Source organism: Felis catus, chromosome A3 (genome assembly GCF_018350175.1).
Source record: "Felis catus isolate Fca126 chromosome A3, F.catus_Fca126_mat1.0, whole genome shotgun sequence".
In the NCBI taxonomy this organism is placed as follows: domain Eukaryota; kingdom Metazoa; phylum Chordata; class Mammalia; order Carnivora; family Felidae; genus Felis; species Felis catus.
The window spans coordinates 89378202-89401509 of record NC_058370.1 but is presented as its reverse complement, the minus strand read 5'-3'; the positions used below and the strand labels follow the sequence as shown (position 1 = coordinate 89401509).

Below are 23308 nucleotides of genomic sequence, written 5' to 3'. Positions count from 1 at the left end.
ACTTTGACTGCACTGAGGTAGTGGAGAGATGGGGGAACCGGGGGCCACCCTACTCTGGGGGGAAGAGCCTAGGAGTGGGCCTTTGGCAGGTGTTCCTCTGGGGCAGATGATGGAGAGATGGCTGCAGTCCACCCACCCAAGCCTCTGGCTCTAGCTGCAGAAGGTGGTCTCAGTGAGCAGGTCTGCCCTCACAGAGGCTCCCTGTCAAGCTTCAGGCTCCTCTCTTCCCTCATGTCTGCCTCAAACAGGCATGGAAATGGACCAAAGTCCCTCTCATTGAAACCCAAGCCTTTTTTTTTTTTCTAGACTGGGAAGAATGTAATCATGGCATGAGAAGTCTGTTCTCTCGAGAAAGGAGGGTAGGGATGTGGTTTTCAGTGCCCCTTCCTCACCTGCATCAAGTCCACTAGGATGTAGGCAAGCCTGGGGGCTTTATGAGCCGTTTTGAGGCCAATCTGCGACCTGTGGCAGCAAGGCCATCAGCCAACTGGCTGAGAGGACCTCATTCCCTCCATCCATCCTTCCAATTAATTCTAATGAGGTACAGCTTCTGCCGTATGGGGATCATGTCTCACATCCCAGAAGCCAGTGGGATTTGCCATAATAAGTCTGGACTTGCTTGGGCTGACCCATCCTTGCCAAGAGTCACCAAGGTTGTCAACAGGAGTAATAGCTGGAACACCAATTAATTAATTAGGGGACTTGGAAATAGAGTTTAGGAACTTGTTTCTAGAATGGTTGGCCTGCAGTGATTGGTGTGGAGTTTCCAACCCACTAACCCCAGAGGTTGAGGAAAGAACTTCAATCCTCCCTTCAATCCCTGGGAGAGAGTTTTGCTGCTCATTTCAAATTGGTATTTCTGCCTATTAAAATGGTGCTAATTTTAAAATTAAAATTGCAAACAATAATAATAGCCACCATTTGCTAAGCATCTACTAGGCCTGTCAGCATGTTGGTAACTGTGCATCCCTTGTTGTATCAAGTCCTCCCGATGCCCTTCAAGTCTGAGGTATTATTGACTCTTAAGGGATGTTACCTAGAGCATTAGCGTTAGGTGTGCACATCTCTGACTCTGGGAAGGGATTTTCGCTGGAGATGGAACCTTTGGTGCCTGGGGGGAACTGAAGCCAAGGAAGGGGTGAGGTCATTGTGGGAGGAAGGAAAGGCATCAGGAAAAGGCAGGGGCAGCCAGGAGCAGAGGGAGGACCCTGATGGAGCACCACCATGGACCCTGAGGACAAGGTCATTTCAAGGAGGAGGGGCTCTCTGCAGAGTGAGCTACAGCAAGAGGACCTGTCAGCTGGGTGTGTAGGCAAAGCAATCTAGGAAGTGAATGATAGTCAAGTTTCTCTGTGTTCAGAGAAGCAAGCTCATGAATGGGAAACCGTTCAAGAACAGTAAAGAAAGTGGCACTCCCTGGGTGTTCTATTGATGGGGGTGGGAGCCTGGAGAGGGCCAGTAGGGGGAAGGAATGTACAGGAGGGGATGCACGTAGCCCAGGGCCAGAAAGGCACGGCCCTGGGTCCAGTAACTAGAGCGGCCTGCTTGGTGGGGGAGGGGAGATGGGAGACTAGGACATGACAGTCCTATGAAATAGGAGTCAATATTATTCTGTGTTTACAAAGGAGGAGACTGAGGCATGCCTTGCCCAAGGTCCAAAGGTGGTAATGGTGGCTCCATATTCACGGAAGGATTTTATGTCCCTCCTCAGCCCACATTTATATCTCTATAAAATGAGAAGGCCCAAGTCTGAGTCCCAGATGGCTCCCTGATAATGTATTATTATGAACATTCCAGCACCCTCAGCCAACCCTCCTACCCTTCATGAGGAGTCCCTGTCCATGTTCACAGGGACCCTCTGGAGTAGGTGTTTGTGCCTTTAAACTTTTTTTTTTTCTTGAGAGAGAGAGAGAGAGAGAGAGAGAGAGAGAGCGAGCGAGCCTGAGAAAGCCTGTGCTCAAGAGCAGGGGACAGGCAGAGAGAGAAAAGGGAGAGAATCTTAAGTAGGCCCCACACCCAGTGCAGAGCCCTACACGGGGCTGGATCTCAGGACTATGAGATCATGACCTGAGCTGAAATCCAGAGTTGGATGCTTAAGGCTTAACCAATTGAGCCACTCAGGTGCCACCTCTTGTGCCTTTAATCTCTACCCCAGAACTGGGGGCAGGGGAGGGTTGTTAGTGGGCCAGCAGGTAGGGCAGGTAACCTCCTTAGGAAATTGAGTGTGAGAACAGGGGGGGTAAAGTCTGGCCTTTCTTCCAGACCCCAGGCCGGTCACCGTGCAGGGAGTGAGTGACCCTCTGACCTGTAGATTAGGGCTGTGAGGCACTGGACAAGACTGTCTCAGTCAGGCTGTGCCCAGGCATGGACCCATCCACACCTAGATTCTGTTTCCCACCCCATAGATGCTGGGTTGCTTTTCCCTTCCTCTTGTAATTATGAGAATCATGTCATAGCCCCCTGGTATCAGACAGCCTCCATTCTGATGGGATGGGCAGAAACCCAGTGAACAACAAATGTCAGGTGGTGGTGTAGTAACATGAAAATAAAGCAGAGGACTGTGCTGGGGCTTTCCCAGAGGCAACTCAAGGTCACATGGATTGTGGAGGCCACCATGGCATGTGGGGCCTGATTTGTGATGGCCTGTCTGGCCACCCTACAGTCCTCTCTGTAGATTGGGGCTCTGGGTTCCAGCAAATGTGGTCATCTCTGTCCTCCCCCAGACACACACGTGCATAAACACACACACACACACACACACACACACACACACACACACACACACTCTGTGCCTGCGGCCCGGGTCCCTAGAGGGAGATGTCCAGGGTCCCAGTCTTCATGCCCACAGCCTTTGCTGCCACAAGAGGCTGGACCAGGGGATGGTGAATGTCCCTCCAACTCTGACAGCCAGCATTCCCCACCTGGGAGAGTTTCCAATCCCATTTAATGAACCTCATGTCTCCTTGGAGCAAGAAGCAGTACCTTGGCCAAGTCCTCTCCCCGTGTCCCTGCCTGTTTCTGTCTCTCTGTCTTTGTGCCTCTTTCTCCCTTCCTCAATTCCTCTCCGGCTTCCGCCACCCCCCCCCCAACCCCATTCCCCTCGCTTTTCCCCACTATTCCCTTGGGAGCTCGGGGGCTGGGGAACAGGGCTGCACATACAAGCCGGAGCCATTGTTTGACAATCTGTTTTTGTCTTCATCTTGTTGGCAGGCGGCAGGAGAGGAGCAAAAGGTTAATGAGGCACTGTGCAGCGGGATTACTGCGTGAACGGGCGGGCGGCGGGCGGGCGAGCCAGCCGTGGTAACAGGGAACTAATTAGGAGCAGTTTAACAGGAGGAAAAAGTGAAATCTCCTCTTCACCAACTGTCAATAATTAGCTGATTTGGTGAGGTTGAAATGTGTCCACAGGAAAAGGTGGGGCTTTTCTGTGGATGAGTGGGGCATTGGGGAATAGAGGCCACTAAGAGCTCTGCCCTGTCCATAGGTGGGATTGGGGCTGGCGGTCACCCCACATCCCCCAGGCCCACCCTCCTCCAGAGGCAGAGGCTGGCATCCCTCAGCCTCAACTATCCATATGACCTTGGTCTTAACCTCAAAGACCTCAGTTTCCCCAGCCATAGGGTGGTGGAACTATGTTTCTTCACGGCTCTGCCCATGAGGATTCTGGAAGCGAAACCATTAGACCAGGCCCTTGTTCTGGAGTTTGAAGAGCTGACAGCAGGCCATGCAATCTTGAGTCAGATGCTGACCCCATCTGACCCTCAGGTGTCTTGTCTGCAGCACGAGTGTGCCCTCTGAGAGCCACCTCCGAGGGCCTGGCGTGGCTCAAGAATGCTGCCAAATGGCTAATGGGCAGAGCCTGGCCTTCCTGGGAACTTGCCTTGTGGCCCCTGGACCCTCACTTGACTCTTCTGGCCTCCCAGCAGCAATAGAGACTGGAGTGGGGGCACAGAAAAGATGGGCTATGTGCCTCTGGCTGGCTGCGGGTGAAGGAGAGAACCCTGGGCTCTTCCATAGGGCTAGGGGGCTCTCTAAATGTGTGTGCATCTCTTTTCCCTGCACCAACATGCCAGGTGGGAGGCAAGGAGTCAGGTTCACCAGTAGCGAGCACCTGTTTGCTCTGTTGGCATGCCCTACAGTTGCTGGTTGGTTGGCCTTTGCTCCTTGGCCTTGCCTGACAGCTCAGCAGAGGACTTCCCACCTTCCCCTGCCCCTCCAGCTTCTGCCAAACACCTTGACTGGAAGAAAAGACATCATCAGAGGCCCTCAAGGCTTCCTGCTCAGAGCCTCCCATGTCAGCCCTGCCAACCCCACCCCCACTCAGCCTACCCTCTCCTTACCTCAGCCTTAGAGGGTCCGGGGCACTAGAAGAAGGCATGTTGTGAAGAAGGCTAAGGCCCTCGTCACATCCTCATACCACTCACAAACCACAAGTCACCCTGGCCCCAGAGGGTGGCTCTTAGAGGCCACATTCATGCTGTAGATGAGGTACCTGAGCGTCAAGTTCAGCCACCCCCTTCTCATTCCCTACCCCCTCCCTGTCTGGGAAGAGAATATGGGTGACCCCCCTGGCAGCAGAACCTCTACCACCTCTCTCCCCATCAGCAGCTCTGAGGAAAATGGTAGTTTTCACGAACCAGCTTGGCTGGAAGCTGTGACTTACCAGAAGCAAATATCTACCCCAGCTTGCCTCTCTTTCCCCTCTCTTTCTCTTTTTCTTGGGAAAGCATTTGAATGCCCAACCAAGAATGGGGAAGAATTGGGAATGAGCTCAGGTCTACATTCAGGCTGTTCTAGAAATGACCGCTCCTCCAGGAAGTCCTCTCTGATGAGCCACACTAGGATCTGTCTCACCTCACATAGGTAGACTTCGGTGACATGTGTTTCCTGTGTTCCATCTACTACCTCGAGACAATAGTCCTTTCTCCCTCTTTCAACACATAAGGATGTTCCTAGGGCTGAGAAATAGAGCTCTTTATCAACACCTAATACAGAGTGTGGCTCATCTGGGCTTACCCCGGTTCCTGCTTCTCCTGCTTTTGCAGTGCTGTTATGAGGCCAGAGGCAACGTCTAGAGGGCATTGTGTCCCTCCTGAGTCCACAGACATTCACCTTCTCCCAGAGCAGGGGCCTCTTCCCTCTAATCTCAAATCCATCTCCCACTTTCCTTGGAGTTGTTTGTTTGGGGTTTTTCTCATTTACTGGTTTAATCAGTCTCTACTGAACTCCAAAGTGGGCTATTTTTGCCGTCAGAAATCTGCCGCCTCCCCGCCCGCTGCTTTCTTGGAGTTTGCCCACAGGACCCCCCAGGAGGGACGGATGGGAATGGCAAAGCCACTCAGAGCCCAGGAACGCCAACGCCACCTGTCACGTTGCCTGTTCCCCACACCCCCAGCCCAAACCTGCATGTGCACACAGGCCCACACACAAGCACACACATGAACATGCACACACATGCCCCAGTGACATCCTCCAGCAGGGCCACCTCTCAGCCTGTCCCTCCTGGTTCTTTCTAGGACCTTCTAGAAAGCCTAGCTGAATTCAGGACAGGGAGGGAGGAGGCTTGGTTGTGCAAAGCTTCCGCTGAGAGGATTAAAAGCATCAATATGTGCGAAGCATAGAACATGCCTGGCCTGTGCACAAGCAAGGGCTCAGCCTTGTGAGCCAGGAGGAGACACCCGTGAACAAGACTGGGCCTGGGCTCTAGGATAGCCATGGAGTCCTTCCTTCCTTATGCGGCATCACATGGATTTTCCAAGTTTCCAAAGAACTCTCTCACCTGTTTCTTGATATTATCCTCATGTCAGTCCCAGGAAGTAGAAAATCTTCCTACCACACATATGGGGGAAACTGAGGCCTTGAAGCTGAGAAGATGGAGGACAGAGAAGGATTCTGAGATTGATCCACCAGGGGGCACCCAGGAACAGTACAAAGCCCCAAAATGGGGAGGGGGTCTGAGCCTCCACTGGGTGCACATTGCACAGGGGAGATGGAAGAGTATAGACGGGATCCCTACACTTGGGGACCTTCAGTTCAGTTTGATTCAACTTCTGCCAAGGACCTACCGGCTTGAACTGGGGTGAGGTGGGGGACTGCTGTGTTCATAGATGATTAGTGAACAAATCGCCTGCAACTGGGGATGTGATGGAGATGGAAATAAATGCAAGGGGCAATGGATTTGGTTTGAGAAGATCAGGGGAGGCTTCCTGGAGGAGGCAGCTTTAGAGGATTAAGATATAGCTAGACTTGGGCCTCAAAGGCTAAACGTACAGTGTACTAGAAATGGAGAGCAGCCAGTAGGTGAGAAACCTGGTGAAGGTCCCAGAAGGCCTTTAGCATCCAGCCAAGGAATCTGACATTCACTGGGAAAGCAGCGGGAGCCAAAAGCCAGCAACCATAGGCCTGACCCACAGGGTCTAGGCTCAAGCCTCAGCTGCTCTCCAGCGCTGTCCTAACACCTCTGCCCTCTAGGACACTCGGGACAGCTTCACGAAAGATGGGGCCTGGACTTGTGTGCCTAAGCAGGACCTGAGGCCTGCTCAGCCCTGAAGAGAGAGCGTGGGGTGTGCTGCCCCTTACGTGCTAGACCGGAAAGAGGCGTCAGACACACAGGGTCAGTCAGGTGCCGGCCTGGGCATTGGACCCCATGTCAATGTCAGCACCACCTGCAGATGCTCAGAAGCCCAGAACCCTGGCCAGGAGCAGGAGGCAGCTTTGAGCCATGTCACAGGGTCACACTGAACACCCCGCCCCCCTAGCCCCATGCCTTTGAAAAGGAGGCAGAAAAGCCACCAGAAGAAAGGCAAGGAGGAGGAAGTTCTTTGTAGTAGGTAAAAGCCCCTGAGAATGGGGCACAGGCCAGGGATCCAGTTTCCTGTTTGTGTCTGGGCACCTTAGCTCCAGGTTCAAATATGTAAACTATCCGCCGGCCTGGCTGCAGGTGTGTGTGCTCCCAGGCTGCAGAGGCAGCGGTGGCCCCAAATGCATTCCTGACTCGGGCCCCCCACCCATAATGAGCCGGGAGACAGAGGCAGATAGCTCAGGGTTAACCCTTCCTGCACCACCAAGGAAGACCCAGTCAGGCTGCTCTAGGGGACTGTGGGGCCAGCTGGGCCTTGGGGTGCTCAGGGGGGCTGGGGGTTTCTGGACATGATGATTCATGTTTTCTGCCCCCGACTTTCAATGCAACTAAAAGTTAGGGACTATCTGCTGTGAGGGGCAGCAGGGTCTGGCTGGGTGGGGCACCTGGATGAGGCTCTCTGGGAGCCAGGGTGCAGGTTGTACCTCAGGGTCAGGGAACAGTGGCTGGGCAGCACTCTTGGGCAGGGCGGGTGTGTGTCCAGCAGGCCCACGGCCTCCTGGCACCGCCAGTTCTGGGGCTTGTGGGGGACTATCAGACAGCTGATAACTTCAGCTCTCTCACTGGTCCCTGCAGCCCCCACCCTCCAGGGCTCTGGCTCCCCATCCCTTGCTAACTGGCTGTCAGGTACCTGGAGAGGTGTCTACCAGATGAAGAGAGGGAGCCAGGGGCTCTTGCCTGCCCCCTGAGGCCAGCCTGGAACTAGGTCACCCCTCCTCCCTATGGCCACTTCTTGCCCAGCCCCCTTTCTCCTCATCCCATTCTCTTTGTAGGAATCCCCTCAGAGCTTGTTGAGGTCAGAACCAAGCCCTGCCCTCGGCCCACTACCCTGGGCCATCAAGCCTTTACTGGGTTGGTACTGGTGACCCCTCTTGCTGCACCCATTCCCCTTACCAGGCCTTGGCAACTCCCTCACTCCACAACCCACCCATGAACCTCTGTGGCCAACACACCATTTGATCTGCCCACATGGCACATAAAGCCAGCTTCTGCTTCTTATCCATCAGCCCCCCCACCCTGAGCAGCAGGGGTGCCCCCCAAACAACAGCACAGCCCTTTGTCTCTGTCTCTGGTTGGGGCAGCAGCGGGGCACTCCGTATCTGAATCACTTCCATTTATCAGCAGAGCCCTGGATGTGATAGCTGTGGAGGAGACCCAGGACCCCCACACCTCAGAGAGGTGATCTTCAAACGGCACAGGGGTCTTCCCTGTGGGGGCCTCCCGCTGAGCCCAGCGGTAAAGATCCCCAATGGTCCCGACGCCCGTGAGATCCGCCATTGCCCCAGCCCCAGCCAAGGCTAGAGGAGTCTTAATGGACAGCCAGTTGAAGTGGCCCAGGATGGAAGTGAGAGTCTGTGCCTGGGGTCAGCGCTGAGTTGGGGGTAGGAAATCTGGACTCCGGAGGTCACCAAATCCCGTTGTGAAGACTGAAGCCTTTCAGCCCTCATTGGGACCACTCAGAAAGCTGTGCCTGGTATCCATGCTGCCTGGTGCCTTGGCACCCCCTGTCACTGCTTCTGCTCCTTGGGCTGGTCCCTCAAGGCCACCATCATGAGCTTGTTCCCTTCAGCCGCCCCTCAAATTTGCCTGTTCTCCAGGCCTGGCGCCCTCCCCTTCCATCTGTTCTCCTGGGCAAGTTCCCCCACCCTGGGGCCTCCGGCTGTGCTTGCACATCCCAGGTTTGCTCTCCCACCCAGACCCCTGCCCAGAGCCCCCGAACCCATGCGCTGTCTGCCTCGCTGGCCTCTCTGCCTAGGGAACTCAACATGACCAAGCCTGAGCCTGTCACCCTCCCACCCTGACCCGTCCCCCTCCCGCATTCCCTGCCTCTGAGAACGGCGTCACCAGCCACCCCAGCTCCCGAGCTAGAATTAGGAGTCATCCAACGCACAGTCATCCTCGACACCTCCCTCTCACCCCCACATGGGATTGGTCATCAACTCCTATGGGTTTCTCTTCAGAAAGGATTCAGTGCCACCCTCCTCACAGCCCCGCCGGCAGCATCATAGGGCAGGACCTGGCACCTCTCTCTTATTCCCACAGCTGCCCCCTCACTTACCCTCCGATCCATCCTCCACATCCACCGCCACCAGAGAAACAGTTCTAAAATGGAGTCTGGATCATGGCCCACCCCCACTCAGAATCCTCCCGTGGCTCCCCATGGCCCACACTGACACGTTCGTGTGGCCCATGAGGGCCTGCCCGTCCCAGCCCCACCTCCACGTCCTGCCGCATTCCCTACATGCCCAACGTTGCCCACACCAAACGGGCCGTGCTGGCCCGCCAATGCTTTTCCTGCCCTCTCTTATCAAAATCCTCCATTTTATTCCCAGCCTACCTCCTCTGAGAAGTCTTTCTTCCTTATTCCTTTCATCAATACGTGGTAACCCCCACCCCCTCCCCAGTTACCATGGCACCTTGTCTCTCTGGGATCCATGTGCTTTCATAGATGACTCCTCCCCTAGACTGTGAGCTACTCAAGGGCATGGATGAGATAGACTGTCCATCTCACCTGTCCATCTCTGTGTGCCCAGCCCTGGTGTATGGAGTTGACAGCCATAAACGTCTGACGTGAGGGCTGGTTAATGTGAAATGAGAGAAAAAGCCCCGAAGGCCACTCTGTCCCTGAGCCTCTGCTCCTGAGTACCTCAACCAGCTACCCCTCCCCAGAGCCTTTCCACTGCCCGCATCTCCCCCCTGCCTCCCTTCTACCTGCTGCCCTCGGCACAGCGAGGAGCCTGGGGGACCTGAGTCAGGGACAGCCCCCGCGGGGAGGATGAGGCCTTGGTCTGCACCCAGGCCGGCACCCTCCAGGGAGCGGGTCGAGTGGGCCGTGGCCCCGGCCGTGGTCCTCCACCGCGGTGGTGAGCAGCCTCTCCGATTTTAATGCGGGCCTCGGTGCTTCAGTGAAAGCCGGCATGGGAAGTTGCTAATAATGGCACTAAAATAAAATATGCTACATCTGTTATGGGTAGCAGAACAAAATTAGCTGCTCACACCTCTGACATCCAAGATGTCTTAACTTAAAATACTCCTTGGCTTACTTTACATCATTTACTGATTATATTTAAAAGAAATACAATTTTGCAATTACTGTTCTTTCCAGTGTGATATCTGTGCATCATTTTCCTTTTATGTTTATATATTTCTCCTTCATTAGTGCAGTCTGAAGGGTGATTAGGATTCTTCAAACATTTTACAGAGGTTAAACGTTGATTAAGATTTAATTATTACTGTAAATAGCTTGGAATGACATATGGTGCAAAAGCCTGACATATGTGCATTTGAATAAATGAAGTGCTATTTCCCAGGATGCCTCAGTAGCTGTTTAACAGCTTTCCCGAAGGGTTATGTTACACCTCATGGTAAGATTGCTGGGATGTTATATTTTGTTGGTTTTTGCAGCTGAAAGCTAAGAACAGTTTTCCAGTTTTTTAAAAACATTGAATATTTTAAATACCTAAATTGTTTTGCACAAATTTTTGCTAATTTGTCTAACTAGGTTAAACATTTTCAAAAGCATTTAGATTTTTAAGCGTGGGCGCTGTGCATTGTGTCAGTGGCAGCATGGGGACGAGGGGAGCTAGTGAGGTGGAGGGGACACGGAGGCCGGCAGGGGTGGGGAGGGAAGAGGTGGCTTGAGGAGAGGGGGTGGGGAAGAGGCCTGGGCCCCGAGCCTAGCTCTTGTCTCTTTGGCCCTCTTCAGTGGCCAGAGCCTGGGTATGGGGGTACCGTGGACCACAGGGGAAGGGTTCCCCTTCCCCAGAAACTCCACTATGCCCACTGGCTCTAGTCCACACTGAACTCCCTCCTTCTTGGCCTCTGACATGCCGGGTCTGGCCATGACCGAGTTCTTTGAAGGCAGGGCTGGTCTATGGCGCCTTCTGCATACTTCTCAGGGTTGCCCTGTCTTGACATACAGCAGGTACCTGGGACCAGGTTCGGCTGAACTAAGCCACAAAGGCCCGGCACTTCCTTGACTCTGCCTAAGGTGGAGATCATGCCGAGGCCCCCCTCACTGAAGTAGCACCTCCCTTTCAGGTTCCCTCAGGCATCCTTACTGGCTAAGTCCCTGGAGCTGCAGACCAACATCTGGGCTGCTGTAGAGCCTCCAGGGGGACCTTATTTCCCAGTGCCTTCTGCCTCCCTTCTTTCCATTCATTTATTCAACACTTACTGAATACCTCCTGTGCACTGGCAGTGGGCCTTGAGGGTGCAGGGATGAACACGATCGCACATCACGTTTGCTGCCTTGTGGAGCCTGCAGTCTAAAGTGGAGAGGGGGAAGACGAGTGGACGGTCAACCTCAGAAACAAGGGATACAACTGAGATGCAAAAAGTGCCAGAAGCTGTGTGGGGGGGTCCCAGGAAGTGGCCACACCCAGGCTGGGAGGAGGGAAGATGTCTAAAACTGAGATGTGGAAGATAAGCCCAAGGAGGAGCCCGGCAAAGGGGGTGGAGAGAGGCGGTGACAGAGGGGCAGTTCGGGCAAAGAACCAGGGTGGGGAAAGCCCGGTATCTGAGGCATGGCAATAAGTAGGCGTGTGCGGTGCCTCCAGCCCCAGGCGCGGGGCGAGGCTAGGCAGGGGCTGAATAGCGCAGGAGTCGAGACTGTTCCCTGAGGACAGTGGGGTTATTGAGCCATTTTATGAGGACGAGAGGGGTGCCCAAACTTGTGGTTGGGAAGGCTCGCACTGTCTGAGGTGGGGGTAGACGGAGACTTGAGGGGAAGGAAGGAAAGAGGAGGTGAGGTGGTGCCAGAGCATCACTGGATGACGGTGTGGGGAGCCGGGTTGGGACAGGGGCAGATGGTGACTTCAATCCCGCTTTCGATTTTAGGGTTGAGTTCAAGTGCCTGTGAGACATCCATGAAAAGGTCTAGTAGACAGCCCCTGCGTGCCCAGGACTCAGGGCAGAAACATGGCTGGAGAGCCCGCAGATCTGGGGAGTCCCCGGGAGGGTGGAATCACCCCAGGGCTTGTGCAGGGAAGAGGGCCCAGCCAGACGAAGCCCCCGGTGACCCTGAGAAGTGTCCAGTGGATGTCACAAAGTGCAGGGTGGCAGTGACTTGGGAGAGAAGGATTTTTGTGGATTGTGGTGGGAACAGAAACCAGATTTGCTGTGGGTTGAAAAGTCAGTGGGAGGTGAAGAGGTGGAGAAGGCCACCTGAGACAGTGCCTTAAAGAAATTTGGTTGTGGGGGAGGAGAGAGACCAGGCGGTAGCTGGAGCGTGACGTGGGGTTAACGGGACAGTTTATCAGATGAGGAGTTCTTGTCAGTGTTGAAACGCTGATGGTGGAGAGTCAGTGGACTGTGAAGGTGGGAGACAGCAGGAGAGTCTGGGAGTGGGCTCCCGGAGTGGGCATGGGGGAGATGGACCCCAGGAGGTCCTGCCTTCTGAGGGGAGGGGTGGCAGGAGGGCAGGTGCGGAGCAGCGTGGACAGGTAGTTCATGGGTTTGATGGGGGGATGCCGAGGGGCTTCTTCTGTTGTCTTCTGCTTTTTCTCTGAAGTAGGAAGAAGGCTCTTCTGCTCAGGAAGAGTGGGGGGCTGAGGGCGGAGTGACTAAGGAGGGCGGAGAAGGTTTAAGGTGGCCCCTGTGGAGAATGAGGGAAGGAGCTGACTGGGCAAAGTGGCTGGGAGGAGGCGGTTTGCTGGTCACTGTGGGGGCCCAGCAATGTCAGGTTCAAGAGCATGGTTGAGTTCCTGTAAACCTGGGCCTCTGCCAGTCAGAGCTGGAAGGACCTTTGGGCTAGAGAGTGGCTGGAGCGACAGCCCCTGGTGTCCGGGTTGGAGTGGGTCCGGGTTGGAGTGGGTGGGTGTGAAGACTGAGCTGTAGGGAGTCTGGGGCTTGAGGTCTTCGATGTCTAAAAACAGATAGGGATAGTGAGTGGGGTGCTGGAAGGATAGGGACTGTGGAGTCCAAGAAGGTTGAGTTTGGGTTTCAGGAGTGTGGGTGGAGCAGCCCTGGGTGGGGACCAGGTCCAGGGTGGGTGTAGGAGTGGGTGTGTGCCACGAAGCAGACTGGGCCCTGGGAGATGAGGAAGACACGACTCGGAGGTCAGAGTGTGGGACGTTCACCTGCACGGACACACCGTCAGAGGAAGACACAAGACCTAGCCAGGAAGGGATACTGTGGCAGGAGGGCGGTAAAGGAGGATGTGTCAGTAGGCGGCAGGGGGGGAGAACTTTGGGCACCAGGGTAGTCTTAATGCTACTCCCAGCCTCCACACTCACCCGTCCCCCCTCACCTTTCTTCTCTGTTCTCACTCTCTCCTCAGATCGAGACGTCCCAGTTAGAGCCTGAAATTGCCCGGGCCACGAGTAGTCGGACGGTGGTATACAACAAGGGGCTGTGAGTGGTGGCCGGCCGGCCTGGGGATGGAGTGCTATCCAGGCCGGGGAGCCGGGGGCGGGAAGGAGTCTCCCGGCTGCACCTGCAGGGAGGGGCAAGCTGATCCCACCGGTCCTGGGCCACCTGGGGGAGCACTGGACCCACAGTGGTAGGGAGACTAATCTATTCACATGTTAACACAAGGGTGAGGAATTCTGACACATTTCCTATAAGAAATAATCAAGTGCATTTCTGGGCCTTACGTGGGGTTGTCAAAACTCTACTCAGCACAATTATCTGTGAAGCTGAAAAATTGTAGAGTGCCCACGGGATAGACTTAGGATCCTTTTATACTTTGGGTTTTTTTTTTCTTTTGTTTTTTATCTGAATCAAGTCTGAGCCTTGGCTGCGGTGGCCCAGATGGCGGCAGCGGACCAGTGGTGGCAGTAGGAATAGGCCAGGGGGCTGGTTGGGTTGGCAGAAGGGCTGGTAGATTCAAGACATTATGGTGGCCGGGCCCAATGGCTCCCTGAGCTGGGCTGGGCTGGGCTGGGCTGGGGGTAGGGGAGGCAGTCTACACCTCACAGGAGGAAGCAGCTATGACTGAGGTCCTCAGGAGGTGGCCCAGGGAGTCAGAAACACTGGAAGCCTCTGGAAGATTCTGTGGGCAGTTGACTCTGAGTGTGGCTGGCCTTCATCCATGCTACAACCTGCAGAACCAATCCCTCTGCACGAAGCCCAGTGCCTGGGGCTGGGGTCACCCTTCATGGAATCCCGATCCATTCGAGGCCCCAGCTTCAGGCAAGAAGCCCCAAGAAGGAATGATGTTTGGCTGGAATTGTGGGCCTGCACTTTGACCTCTGCAGGGTGACCCTCCTTCTAGTCACCAGGCTGGAAGCTGGGCTGTGGGGCTGAGGATGGGGCTGGAGCTGGAGCTGGACCGACCTCCATCTGGGGGGCTCTCAGGCCCCAAGGCTTCCTGCCCCATCCTACTGCTTCCCGAGTGGGAGGGTCTTATGCCTGAGTGCAGAGGCAGGTTTCTAGGTACCAATCTGAGAGTCAGCATCAAGCCAGGAACTGCAGGCCCTGGCTGTGGCACCAATGGGCTGTGTGAACTTGGACAAGTCTGCTCCCCTCTCTGAGCCTCTACTCCCCATCCGGAACCAGAGGACTGGATCAGGGCGTTCCCACGGACTCTTCCAGCTAACCTCGTCTTTGCCTGTCCTGCTCAGATGCTGGTCATCCCAGGCACATCCCCAGTGTGGACACTGAACTGGGAAAGGGGCAGGCCCCTTTGGGAATGGCCTCAGGAGCTAGACCTTGACTTTCTGTATGTGAACCCACATCCTGGGAACACTTGATCTTTGCCCCTTTTCAGTTCTGAAGGAGGAGATAGTGTGGGTGGCTGGGCCTAAGGGTGGCTCCACACCCACGTGCCACCTCTCACCCTGCACCGGCCTCCGAGGCCACTTGCTGCTGGCTCCTGTCTCTTCCCATTGACAAGCCAGGAAAAGGAGAGGCCTGCAGGGGCTCTGCAGAAGACAGCAGGACCCGAGGTGAGGGTGAACAGGGCAAACAAAGAGGAAGCATGGGCCCCATTGTACCCTTCACCTGCCCCCAGCTGGAATGGAGCCCTCAACATGCAGCCGCATGGCCTCCTCACCTCCCTGGTGACTCCACCTGGGGAGAGACCTGGCTGGAGGTGAACACAGGCATGTGCAGGAAAAGACTAGTGCAGGCAGCAAGGCTGTGGCCATGGGCGGCTCTCACCATCCTCTGTGCAGGGGTGGTTGTGGGAAGGTGGGTCTTCCACAGGCACTGGCACCATGTACCCCCTCAGAACCCCGTGCTGTCTGTGAGGACCTCCCAGCCTGGCCCTGCTATTTCTGCAGAATGCTGCCCTGAGGGCCCCCCACTCTCCTGAGGAGCAGCACCCCCTACCAGTCAGGAAGGGGTGAACACAGAGCAGGTAGGGAGAACAGAACAGCAGAGGAAAAGGGGCAAGTATTTTTGAGCCAATCCTGCCATAATGTGACCGTGCCAATGACAGGCTGGGTGTTTCTGGGTCCCCTTTTGAAAAGCTCTCTTCAAACTCACCCTACCCCACCTCTCATTGGACCTTGTTTGTGTGCACTTTACCTTGAGACCAAAACTGCCCACCCCAGCCCCACTCCCGCCCTTTCTGGAGATGTGGTAGAGATGGGGTCTCTCCAGCTCCCTCTCTGGACTGGCTGCCCTGGCCCAGCCCCACCCCAGCCCCAGCCCTGTGGCCTTGTCATCTCATAACCTACTTACTTTGTCTCCTGGATGATTTCTGGTCATGCTCCCAAATGCAACTTCAGGCGAGCTAACGGGACTCCTCCTTGGGAAAGGGGTTGGCAAAAGATCTGTATAATACAGCTCAGGGTGATGGTGACAGAGGGCCAGTGGCCGTGCTGATAAGATAAGCCCTGGCTCGGCTGTAGAAAACACCATAAGGGAAACCTTTTGGCCAATATCCATCACCCACTCTGCTGAGGCCAGAGGAAGGGAGGCCTCGTGGGCAGACTGGCTCATGACTGGGGTGGAGGCTGAGCTAGGTCCCACAGCTAGGGTGTGGCTGGTCCGGCTGCGCCAGAATCCAGGCCATACCTACAACTGGTTCTCTAGCCCTGGTGTACTGCCCCACCCCCCACCCCCACCTTCTTCTAGTCACTTCAAACATTCTCTGAGGCTCGGGGATGTCCTTCTCCCATTCCGGAGAATAATCTGATGGTGCAGGGGCCAAAAGCCCAAGATGTCTAGACGGCTGCTGGGTCAAGGTGGCTGATAGCCCCCTTTCTACTTCCTGATTGTGAGCTGGCTTGTTTTCTGTCCTGGGCCCCTGGCCTGGGAGAAGAGTGGGGTCCTGAGAGCAGAAGGGCCAGAGGACAGGGGCAAGTGCTCTTCCAGCCCTGGGCCAGGTGTGAGTGAGGCACGAGCACATATGCCTTGGCCACACCAAGGGGACTTTGCAGTGTCTTTTTAACCTTCTCAGAAAATTTCTCAATCTCTGTGATTTATGTAATACTAATGAGCTGTGGGCAATAAATGATGGATTTAAAGCATCAGGGCTTGGCTTTGTGGGTTGTGGGTGGGAGCAATAGGGGTACAGAAACACAGTGGGGACAGGCCAGGGCTGCCTGAGGATTTTGTGGGAAGCCCCCCGAGGAAGGTGCAGACCCCAGGCTCCAGGAGGCGTCAGGCCATCTGGGAGGCCCAGAGGGAAGGGGAAAGGAAAGGATGGAAGAGCATGTGAGGGCAGGAAGTTGGACAGAGGGCATGGGTTGAACTTTACAGAAGGAACCCCCCCCCCCTTTACAGAAAAGTTGCTGAGCACTCACTAAGACCCCACCGCAAGGCACTTGAGTAGATAGGGATGTTGGTAGATCTCATACTGTTGCTATCCGGGGGACACAGAGGGGAGTGCAGGTGGGAGGGTCATTCTGGACTGCCTGGGAGCCCAGAGAGTCTTCATAGGGAGGAAAGATGTGAGCCAAGTACAAAGGTACCAATATCCACAGTGTGTGTGGCACTAGCCCCAGGAATTCTGCCCCTTCCTAACTTCCCCACAGTCCCTCGGGGCCAGGCCTCAGCCACCTCCTAATAGTTCTGGCCCCTCTTCTTCTAGGAAGCCCCCAGAATCCCTGGGGAAGTGAGGCCTGAACTCTTTTCCTGGACCTCTAAGCATCTTCCACCCCTGCAGGGAGAAGCTGATGGCCTCCCATGGCAGGGGGACCATGTTGTAGAGGTGAGGTCCACGGCTGGGGTCACGTCAACCCAGGTGCCAGCCCCAGCTTGGCCCCAGCATGAGTGTTTGACTTCTAGCCAGTCACTTCCTTTATTCACCCATTAATTTGGTCAGGTGTTTATGGAGCATCTTCTCCAACAGAGCCTTGGTGTCTTTAGCTATAAAATGTCAAGAACAAGCATCACTCACTGGGCTGGTGTAAGGATTGGAGAGACCAGGTGAGGAATGCACCCTGACTCTTCACTTTTGCCTGCCAGGTGTCAAGAGAACGGCTGCCTCCCCTTACCTGTGCACTGGGCCCCTCTAGGAGGCTTGGGGAGGGGGGGCAGGAAAGGGATGGGGGCGGGGTCTGTTCTCAAAGTGATACTTCTAGGTCATGGGGCTTCTGGTCTCTGGGGAATTTCTTTGCTAACAGCCCCACTGGCCACAGCCCCCATCCGGGCGGAAATCCTTGACTCTCAGGACAGACACAAATCCCTCCTGGGAGCTGTTTGTTGTTTTTAGCTGGTTTGGGGGCTCAGCTCCTGCCCAGCCCGGAGATCATTAACACTCCAGGAATGTGGCCTCCCTGGCCCCATCCCCACCCGCTGGCCCCTAGGGCCTCCCTCCTCCCACTCAGGCCATGATTAGAAGGAAAGTCAGAATGCTAGGGGATGAGGACAGTGATGAGTGACTCTTTCTCAAGGCCCTGGGGTACCTGGGATAATTTGAAGAATGGAGCTCCCTCAGTCTTCCAGAGCTGCTGCTGCTCCTGCCATCTCACCATACCCCTGCCGCTGATTAGCTCCTCAAACAGAAAAGTGTCAGCCACTCCCGAAAGGCCTAACCCCCATGTGCCCTTGCTTCCCTGCAGTACCAGGAGTCTCCTGGGCAGTGGCTGAAAAATGTTCATTCACTTCTCACGTCCCACTCTGAGGTAGCCACTGGCAACCTGATCTAAGCTCAGAGCCTGACTCCTTCCTGACAAGGACATCTTCTCAACCAGAGCAAGAATCTGGGGCCCCACCTCACCCCAGTTCCCTGGGCCTTGTGGAAGGGTAAAGGGAAGGAAGGAGAAAGAGAAGGAAGACAAATGAGTGACAGAGGCACCGGGTGCCCCATGCAAATTCAGCGAGGAAATGAGGGAAGGAGGCTGCCCTCAGCCCCCTGGCCCCCCCGAGCCAGTTCTCCTCTCCACACGGAAGCATGGCAGAGCGAAGGGCAGTACAACAGGGCCCTCACTCAGTCCAGGGGTGAACCGCACGAAGCTCAGCGTTAGGGAATGGGGTGGGGCAAGACAAGATGCTGGAAATAGAAGTGGGCCAGCTGCTGCAGGGCAAGGGGCAGCTGGGAGCCACTGGAGGCTTTAAGTAGGGAAGTGGATTCATCTGGCAACAGAATGGAGTGTATCATAGACACAGGCAAGACTGCTGGCGAGACCAGGGGAGAGTCAAGGTGAGGGAAGACGGAGCCTAGACCAGGGGGTTGGAAGGTGAGGGAGAGAATGAAGAGATTCAGGATTGCTCAGCTCTAGGTGATTGGTGGTGGAGAGGGTGGCCGAGAGAGAAGTCAGAGATGGCCCCAGGTTCCTGGCTTAGGCAGCCGAGGACATGGATGGTGGTGCCGTTTCTCAGTTAAGGAACAGAAGGAAGAACAAATCTGCAGGCCTTCTGCTTCACAAGTTATTAGAGGTCCCTGTGAGGTACTCAAGTCGAGGTGTCGGGACAACCGGATGTGCTTGTCGGGAGCTCAGGAAGCAGGTGGAGACTAGATACGTAGCTTGGCGTGTTAGCCACTTACTGAGCACCTGGAGCTAAAGGGACCGTGGCAACCACCCAGGGGGAGTATGTGGGGTGAGAACAGGAAGACCTGGGAGAGAACCTCCAGGAACCCCCACCTCTGAGGCCTGGCCCAAGACAGGAGACTGCTAAAAAGCTCAGCCATAAGAAGGGTGTTATGGACTAAACTGTGTCCCCCCAAATTCAAATGTTGAAGCCCCGATCCCCCATACCTCAGAATGCGACTGTATTCAGAGGCAGGGTCTTTAAGGAGATTATTAAATTTTTTTTTCAACGTTTATTTATTTTTGGGAGAGAGACAGAGCATGAACGGGGGAAGGGCGGAGAGAGAGGGAGACACAGAATCGGAAACAGGCTCCAGGCTCTGAGCCATCAGCCCAGAGCCCGACGTGGGGCTCGAACTCACGGACCGCGAGATCGTGACCTGGCTGAAGTCGGATGCTTAACCGACTGCGCCACCCAGGCGCCCCTAAGGAAGTTATTCAAGTAAAACGAGCTCAGGTGGGTGGGTCCTAATGCAATACGACTGGTGACCCTATAAGAAGAGGAAGTTTGGACACAGACGAACGCAAAGCCAGCCATCTTCAAGCCAAGAACAGAGGCTTCAGAAGAAACCAACCCACTTTGAGCTGGTACTCTGAGCTTAGACATCCAGCCTCCAGAACTGTGAGAAAATGTACTTCTGTTGTGTAAACTGCCTGAGCACACTAATGCCAGGGGTAAGAGGAAGATGAGGAGAGCGTGGCACCCCAGAGGACAAGAGATGAGAATGCTTCCAGTAGGAGAGGCTGTGCACATACTGAATAGGTGCTGGGAGGTGAAGGAAAACGAAGACCAAGCACGTCCTTTGGAAGGACCTGGAGAGAATAGTCTCAGTGGAGTGAGGTCAGGTCAAAAGCCAGATCTCCATGGGCTGAGAAGTGAGTATGTCTCCGACTGGCTGCCAATATACAATTAACTTGTAAAACAAAGGATTTCCAAGAGACTGGGTTGTGAGCTGGGCATTGAGACACGACAGTGGCTGCAGCATAATGTGGGGGTGAAGGGAAGGCTTCAGAAGGCACACTGGGGCTTGCAGACATTAATGGGTGAGAGGGGAGGAGCCTAGGGAGACAGGCAAGAGGAGTGAGGTCTCCGGAGGGGGGCGGGCCGAGAGGAGAGAAGGGTCTCAGGGGTAACAGGAAGCAGGTGGAGAGGATGGGTTGGATGCAGGTAGTGTGGATCTGAGGGAGGGAGGTTGAAGGGTGAGAGACTAGCTTGCCTGGCCCCTCCAGGTATACTTCGCACCATTCTCTATCCGCTCTCTGTCTGGGAGGCCTACTCGTATGGACTTGCCTTTGGGCAAGTTTGGGAGTCTCCAGTGGGAAACTGAGGATTCGGGGAGGGTGACACTGGGGGGTCGATTCCGCGGGCCTCCCCTGCATCATTGGGCCTCCCACTCACGAAGGCTGCGGCTCCTATCTGGGGCTATCTCCATTCATCTGTCCTCTTGAGTTCTGGTAACTGCTCCTGCCCCTGCCTCTTCGGGCCCCAGGGCTGTGGGCCATCGTCATTAGCCTTGTGGCGCTACAACATCTCTTGTCAGGTGTCTAAAATTCGTGAATTGTTCCTTTATCCAACTCTCCTCGGACTGCCCCATTTGAAGGGACTACCTCTTTCTTCCTGGCCCCTGGTTGATATGAAGGTGTTCCCTTGCAGTGTTTCTCATTTTTTTCTGGAGATGGAAATAAGGTCCTCTGTTGAGGGTAAGCAGAAGAGGTTTGGGCAGAAGGGAGACTGTTTGAGACATCCCCTGCGGAGAATGCGAGTGGATTTATCAACAGGAGTGAGGCCTCAGCTGAGGCTGGGACCTTGGACTTCAACGGGTGCCATCCGGCACACTCGCAGGATGTCCTCACAGACGCGGCTGCAAGGGCAGGTGGGGAAACAGGTTCAGGCAAGTTTGCAGGTGCCAGGCAGGTGCAACAAGGAGCAGTGGGGCCAGGGGATGTCAGAGAGACAACAGAGGGGCCCGTGGCCAGGAGCGCGTTATGAGGCCAAAGCATGGACATAGGCGACGACTGAACGAGTGAGCGGCAAGAACGTGCGGTTTGATAGGGAAGGACATCCGAAGGTGCGGTTTGAAAGCAGGGGTCACGTGACTGTGGCCTCTCATAAGCCCTGAGAGTGAGTGGTGATGAGGGGAGTAGGAAATGAGGGCCTGGGGTGCCGGGTGGGTTGTTCATGGAGACCCCCAGGTCTCGGGGAGACAGGAAGACCATGAGCTGGTAACCACAGTCTGACAACTGAGGGGGTACGACTGGGACAGGCAGCAACCCCGCCCACGTGCACAGCCGCACGCCCACACACACCCACACAGTCACACTCGCGCACACACGCCCACAGCCCTCCCAGACACTCCCAGACACCCTCACATGCACTCACCCTCACACACACCCCAGACAGCAGATGGGGCGCTCGGGTAATTGGTTAAACCTGTTCCCGATGTCTGGCTCCGCATTGGCAGCGCCTGTCTGACAGGAAAGCTGGCTGGGCCTGCACCACTCAGCCTGCTGGCCTCCCCGCCCCTCCCCCTACGGGGCTGCCCGAGAGCAGGGGCTCCAGGAAGAGGCCTGTGGGGGGTGGGGTGGGGGTGCCGCCTGGCTCCCTCCTGGGCAGAACCCAGTTGACGAGGTGAGGGTTCCACGTAGTCCCACGGGAAGCAGTCACAGCACCCATGAGGAGGAGCTGGTGACAACCAAGTGCAGAGATGCTGAGAGCACCAGCCATGCCGCTGCGGAGCCGTGGGGACTAATCTTGGAAAGTTCCGCGGACCGGCGGAGTGTAAAGATCATTCCCCGAAGCTGAGGCGCGTGGCTTGGGCCACAAGAGCGAAGAACCTGCGTTCCCGCTACTTAAGTCACGTGCAACATGGGGTTCTTACGGGCGTCATCAGTACCTCAGCCCATCTGACTCTGCAGGGCCTGGGAGGCCAGCCCAGCTGAGGCGATGTGACATAGCCAGGCTCTCTCGCGGAAGGCCTGGCCGAGCAGCCCCTGTCCACCTGTCCTCACCCCTGCAGGGCCCTGATCTCCAAGAGGAAGGAGCAGTCGAGGGAGGGCCGGGAGCATCATTCCTCGGCTTCTTCTCCCCTTCCCGGCTGCATCTGTGTCTCTTCGAGAGAAACTTTGGTTTGTTCCCTGGAGAGGGCCCAAAAACTCCCAAATTAGCAAACCTGGCAAGCCGGCAGCTCAGAAAATAGTTCATCCTGATTCCATGTTTTTCAGGCTCACAGAAGCCTTTATTAATGAAGTCACAACACCAATATTTACCGTCTGCAGGGAGAGGCACAACACGGGGGGGTGGGTGGGAGTGCAGTGGGGACTCCCGGCCCGCCCCTTGCAGGCCTGGCCTAGGAAGATTGGCAGGTTTCCTTGGGTCCTTTCCAGCCCTTTATCTGGATGACAGGGGCTGCTCTGCTGTGATCCTCGTGTACCTCCTCCCCCACCAAGTGACAGAATCTTGAGAGGAACAGCTCGCCCATTCCCCTGCCCCCACTGGTGCCAAAAGAATGCCTCCCCTTCTCACCCTCACCCCACCTGTGTGGACATGCTCCCCAGAGGTTATCCACCTGCTTGGCAGTGAGAGTGTCCACCCCAAGGTGAGGACTTTCAAGATGCCAGGAATGTGTTTCCTGGCTGATGGGGTGCAGAGGGGCACTGAGATGGGAGAAAGCCCTTTGGTTTCTAGCATTGACTGGACCCAAGTGAGATGCTGACAGGCTCAGCAAAAGGACCTTCTGTGCTTGGATCCCTGCATGGGCCCCAGGCAGCAAGTCTTCAACATTGACTTCAACATTAATCAAGCCCCCAACACATTCCAGGAGCCGAGAGAAGCATAAGTAAAGGCACAGCACAGGCAAAACCCATGGCTCACTGGGGGACAGGGGTGACATGGATGAGACTGAAGCCAAGGGCACCAGGAGCGAGGTAGGAGAGGTCAAGCTGGGGAAGGAAGTGGGGCAGGGGAGGGGGCTTAGGAAGGATGTGACACAGTCCTGTCTGGGCTCAAGGAACAGAACCCTAGCCACAGCATGGAGGTCCTCCTTTGAAGCGGCCTCATCCTTGGCAATCCACATAAACCTCATTATGTCTACCATCCCTTCCCTCTCCTCCCAACCCCCCCAGGAGCCATGTACACTGCTTCCCAAGGTAGAAGAAACCTTGGCCGTTTGTCAAGGTGGGCAAGCCTGGAAGAGAACAGGTGGGGAGATGAGTCAGCTGTGAATGTGTTGGGTTCAAGGTGCCAAGGGGGCTGGAGTGCAGCAGACGCGAGCAGCCGGCTAGGTGGCTCTGCAGCTTGGCAGAGGTTGGCTGGAGAGAGTCCAGGGAGCCAGGAGAAGTCCCAGACATGGATGCGAAGCCCCAGGCAGAGGGCACAATCAAGAGGCAGGTGGAGCAAGGAATGACCCTGCAGAGGACAGGGGCGATGAGGCACAGATGAGACTGGGGAGGGCTTGGAGAGGCGGGAGGTAAAAGTGTCAGAGGTACTGGAATAAGGCAGGGAGGGGTACGAGAATCAAGGAGGGAA

General features: G+C 55.6%; 1 protein-coding gene across 8 annotated transcripts in view; it reads left to right on the top strand.

Annotated features, from left to right (window-relative positions):
* SFXN5 (sideroflexin 5) overlaps positions 1-16278 on the top strand; it is a 116676-nt gene extending 100398 nt beyond the window's left edge. For all 8 annotated transcript variants that reach the window (XM_045054398.1, XM_019827405.3, XM_045054401.1 and 5 more), the window contains one exon: positions 13140-16278. In XM_045054398.1, the coding sequence (XP_044910333.1) occupies positions 13140-13217 (78 nt within the window). In that variant the 3' untranslated portion in view covers positions 13218-16278. The remainder of the gene's footprint in view (positions 1-13139) is intronic.
* Positions 16279-23308: the final 7030 nt, after the last annotated feature.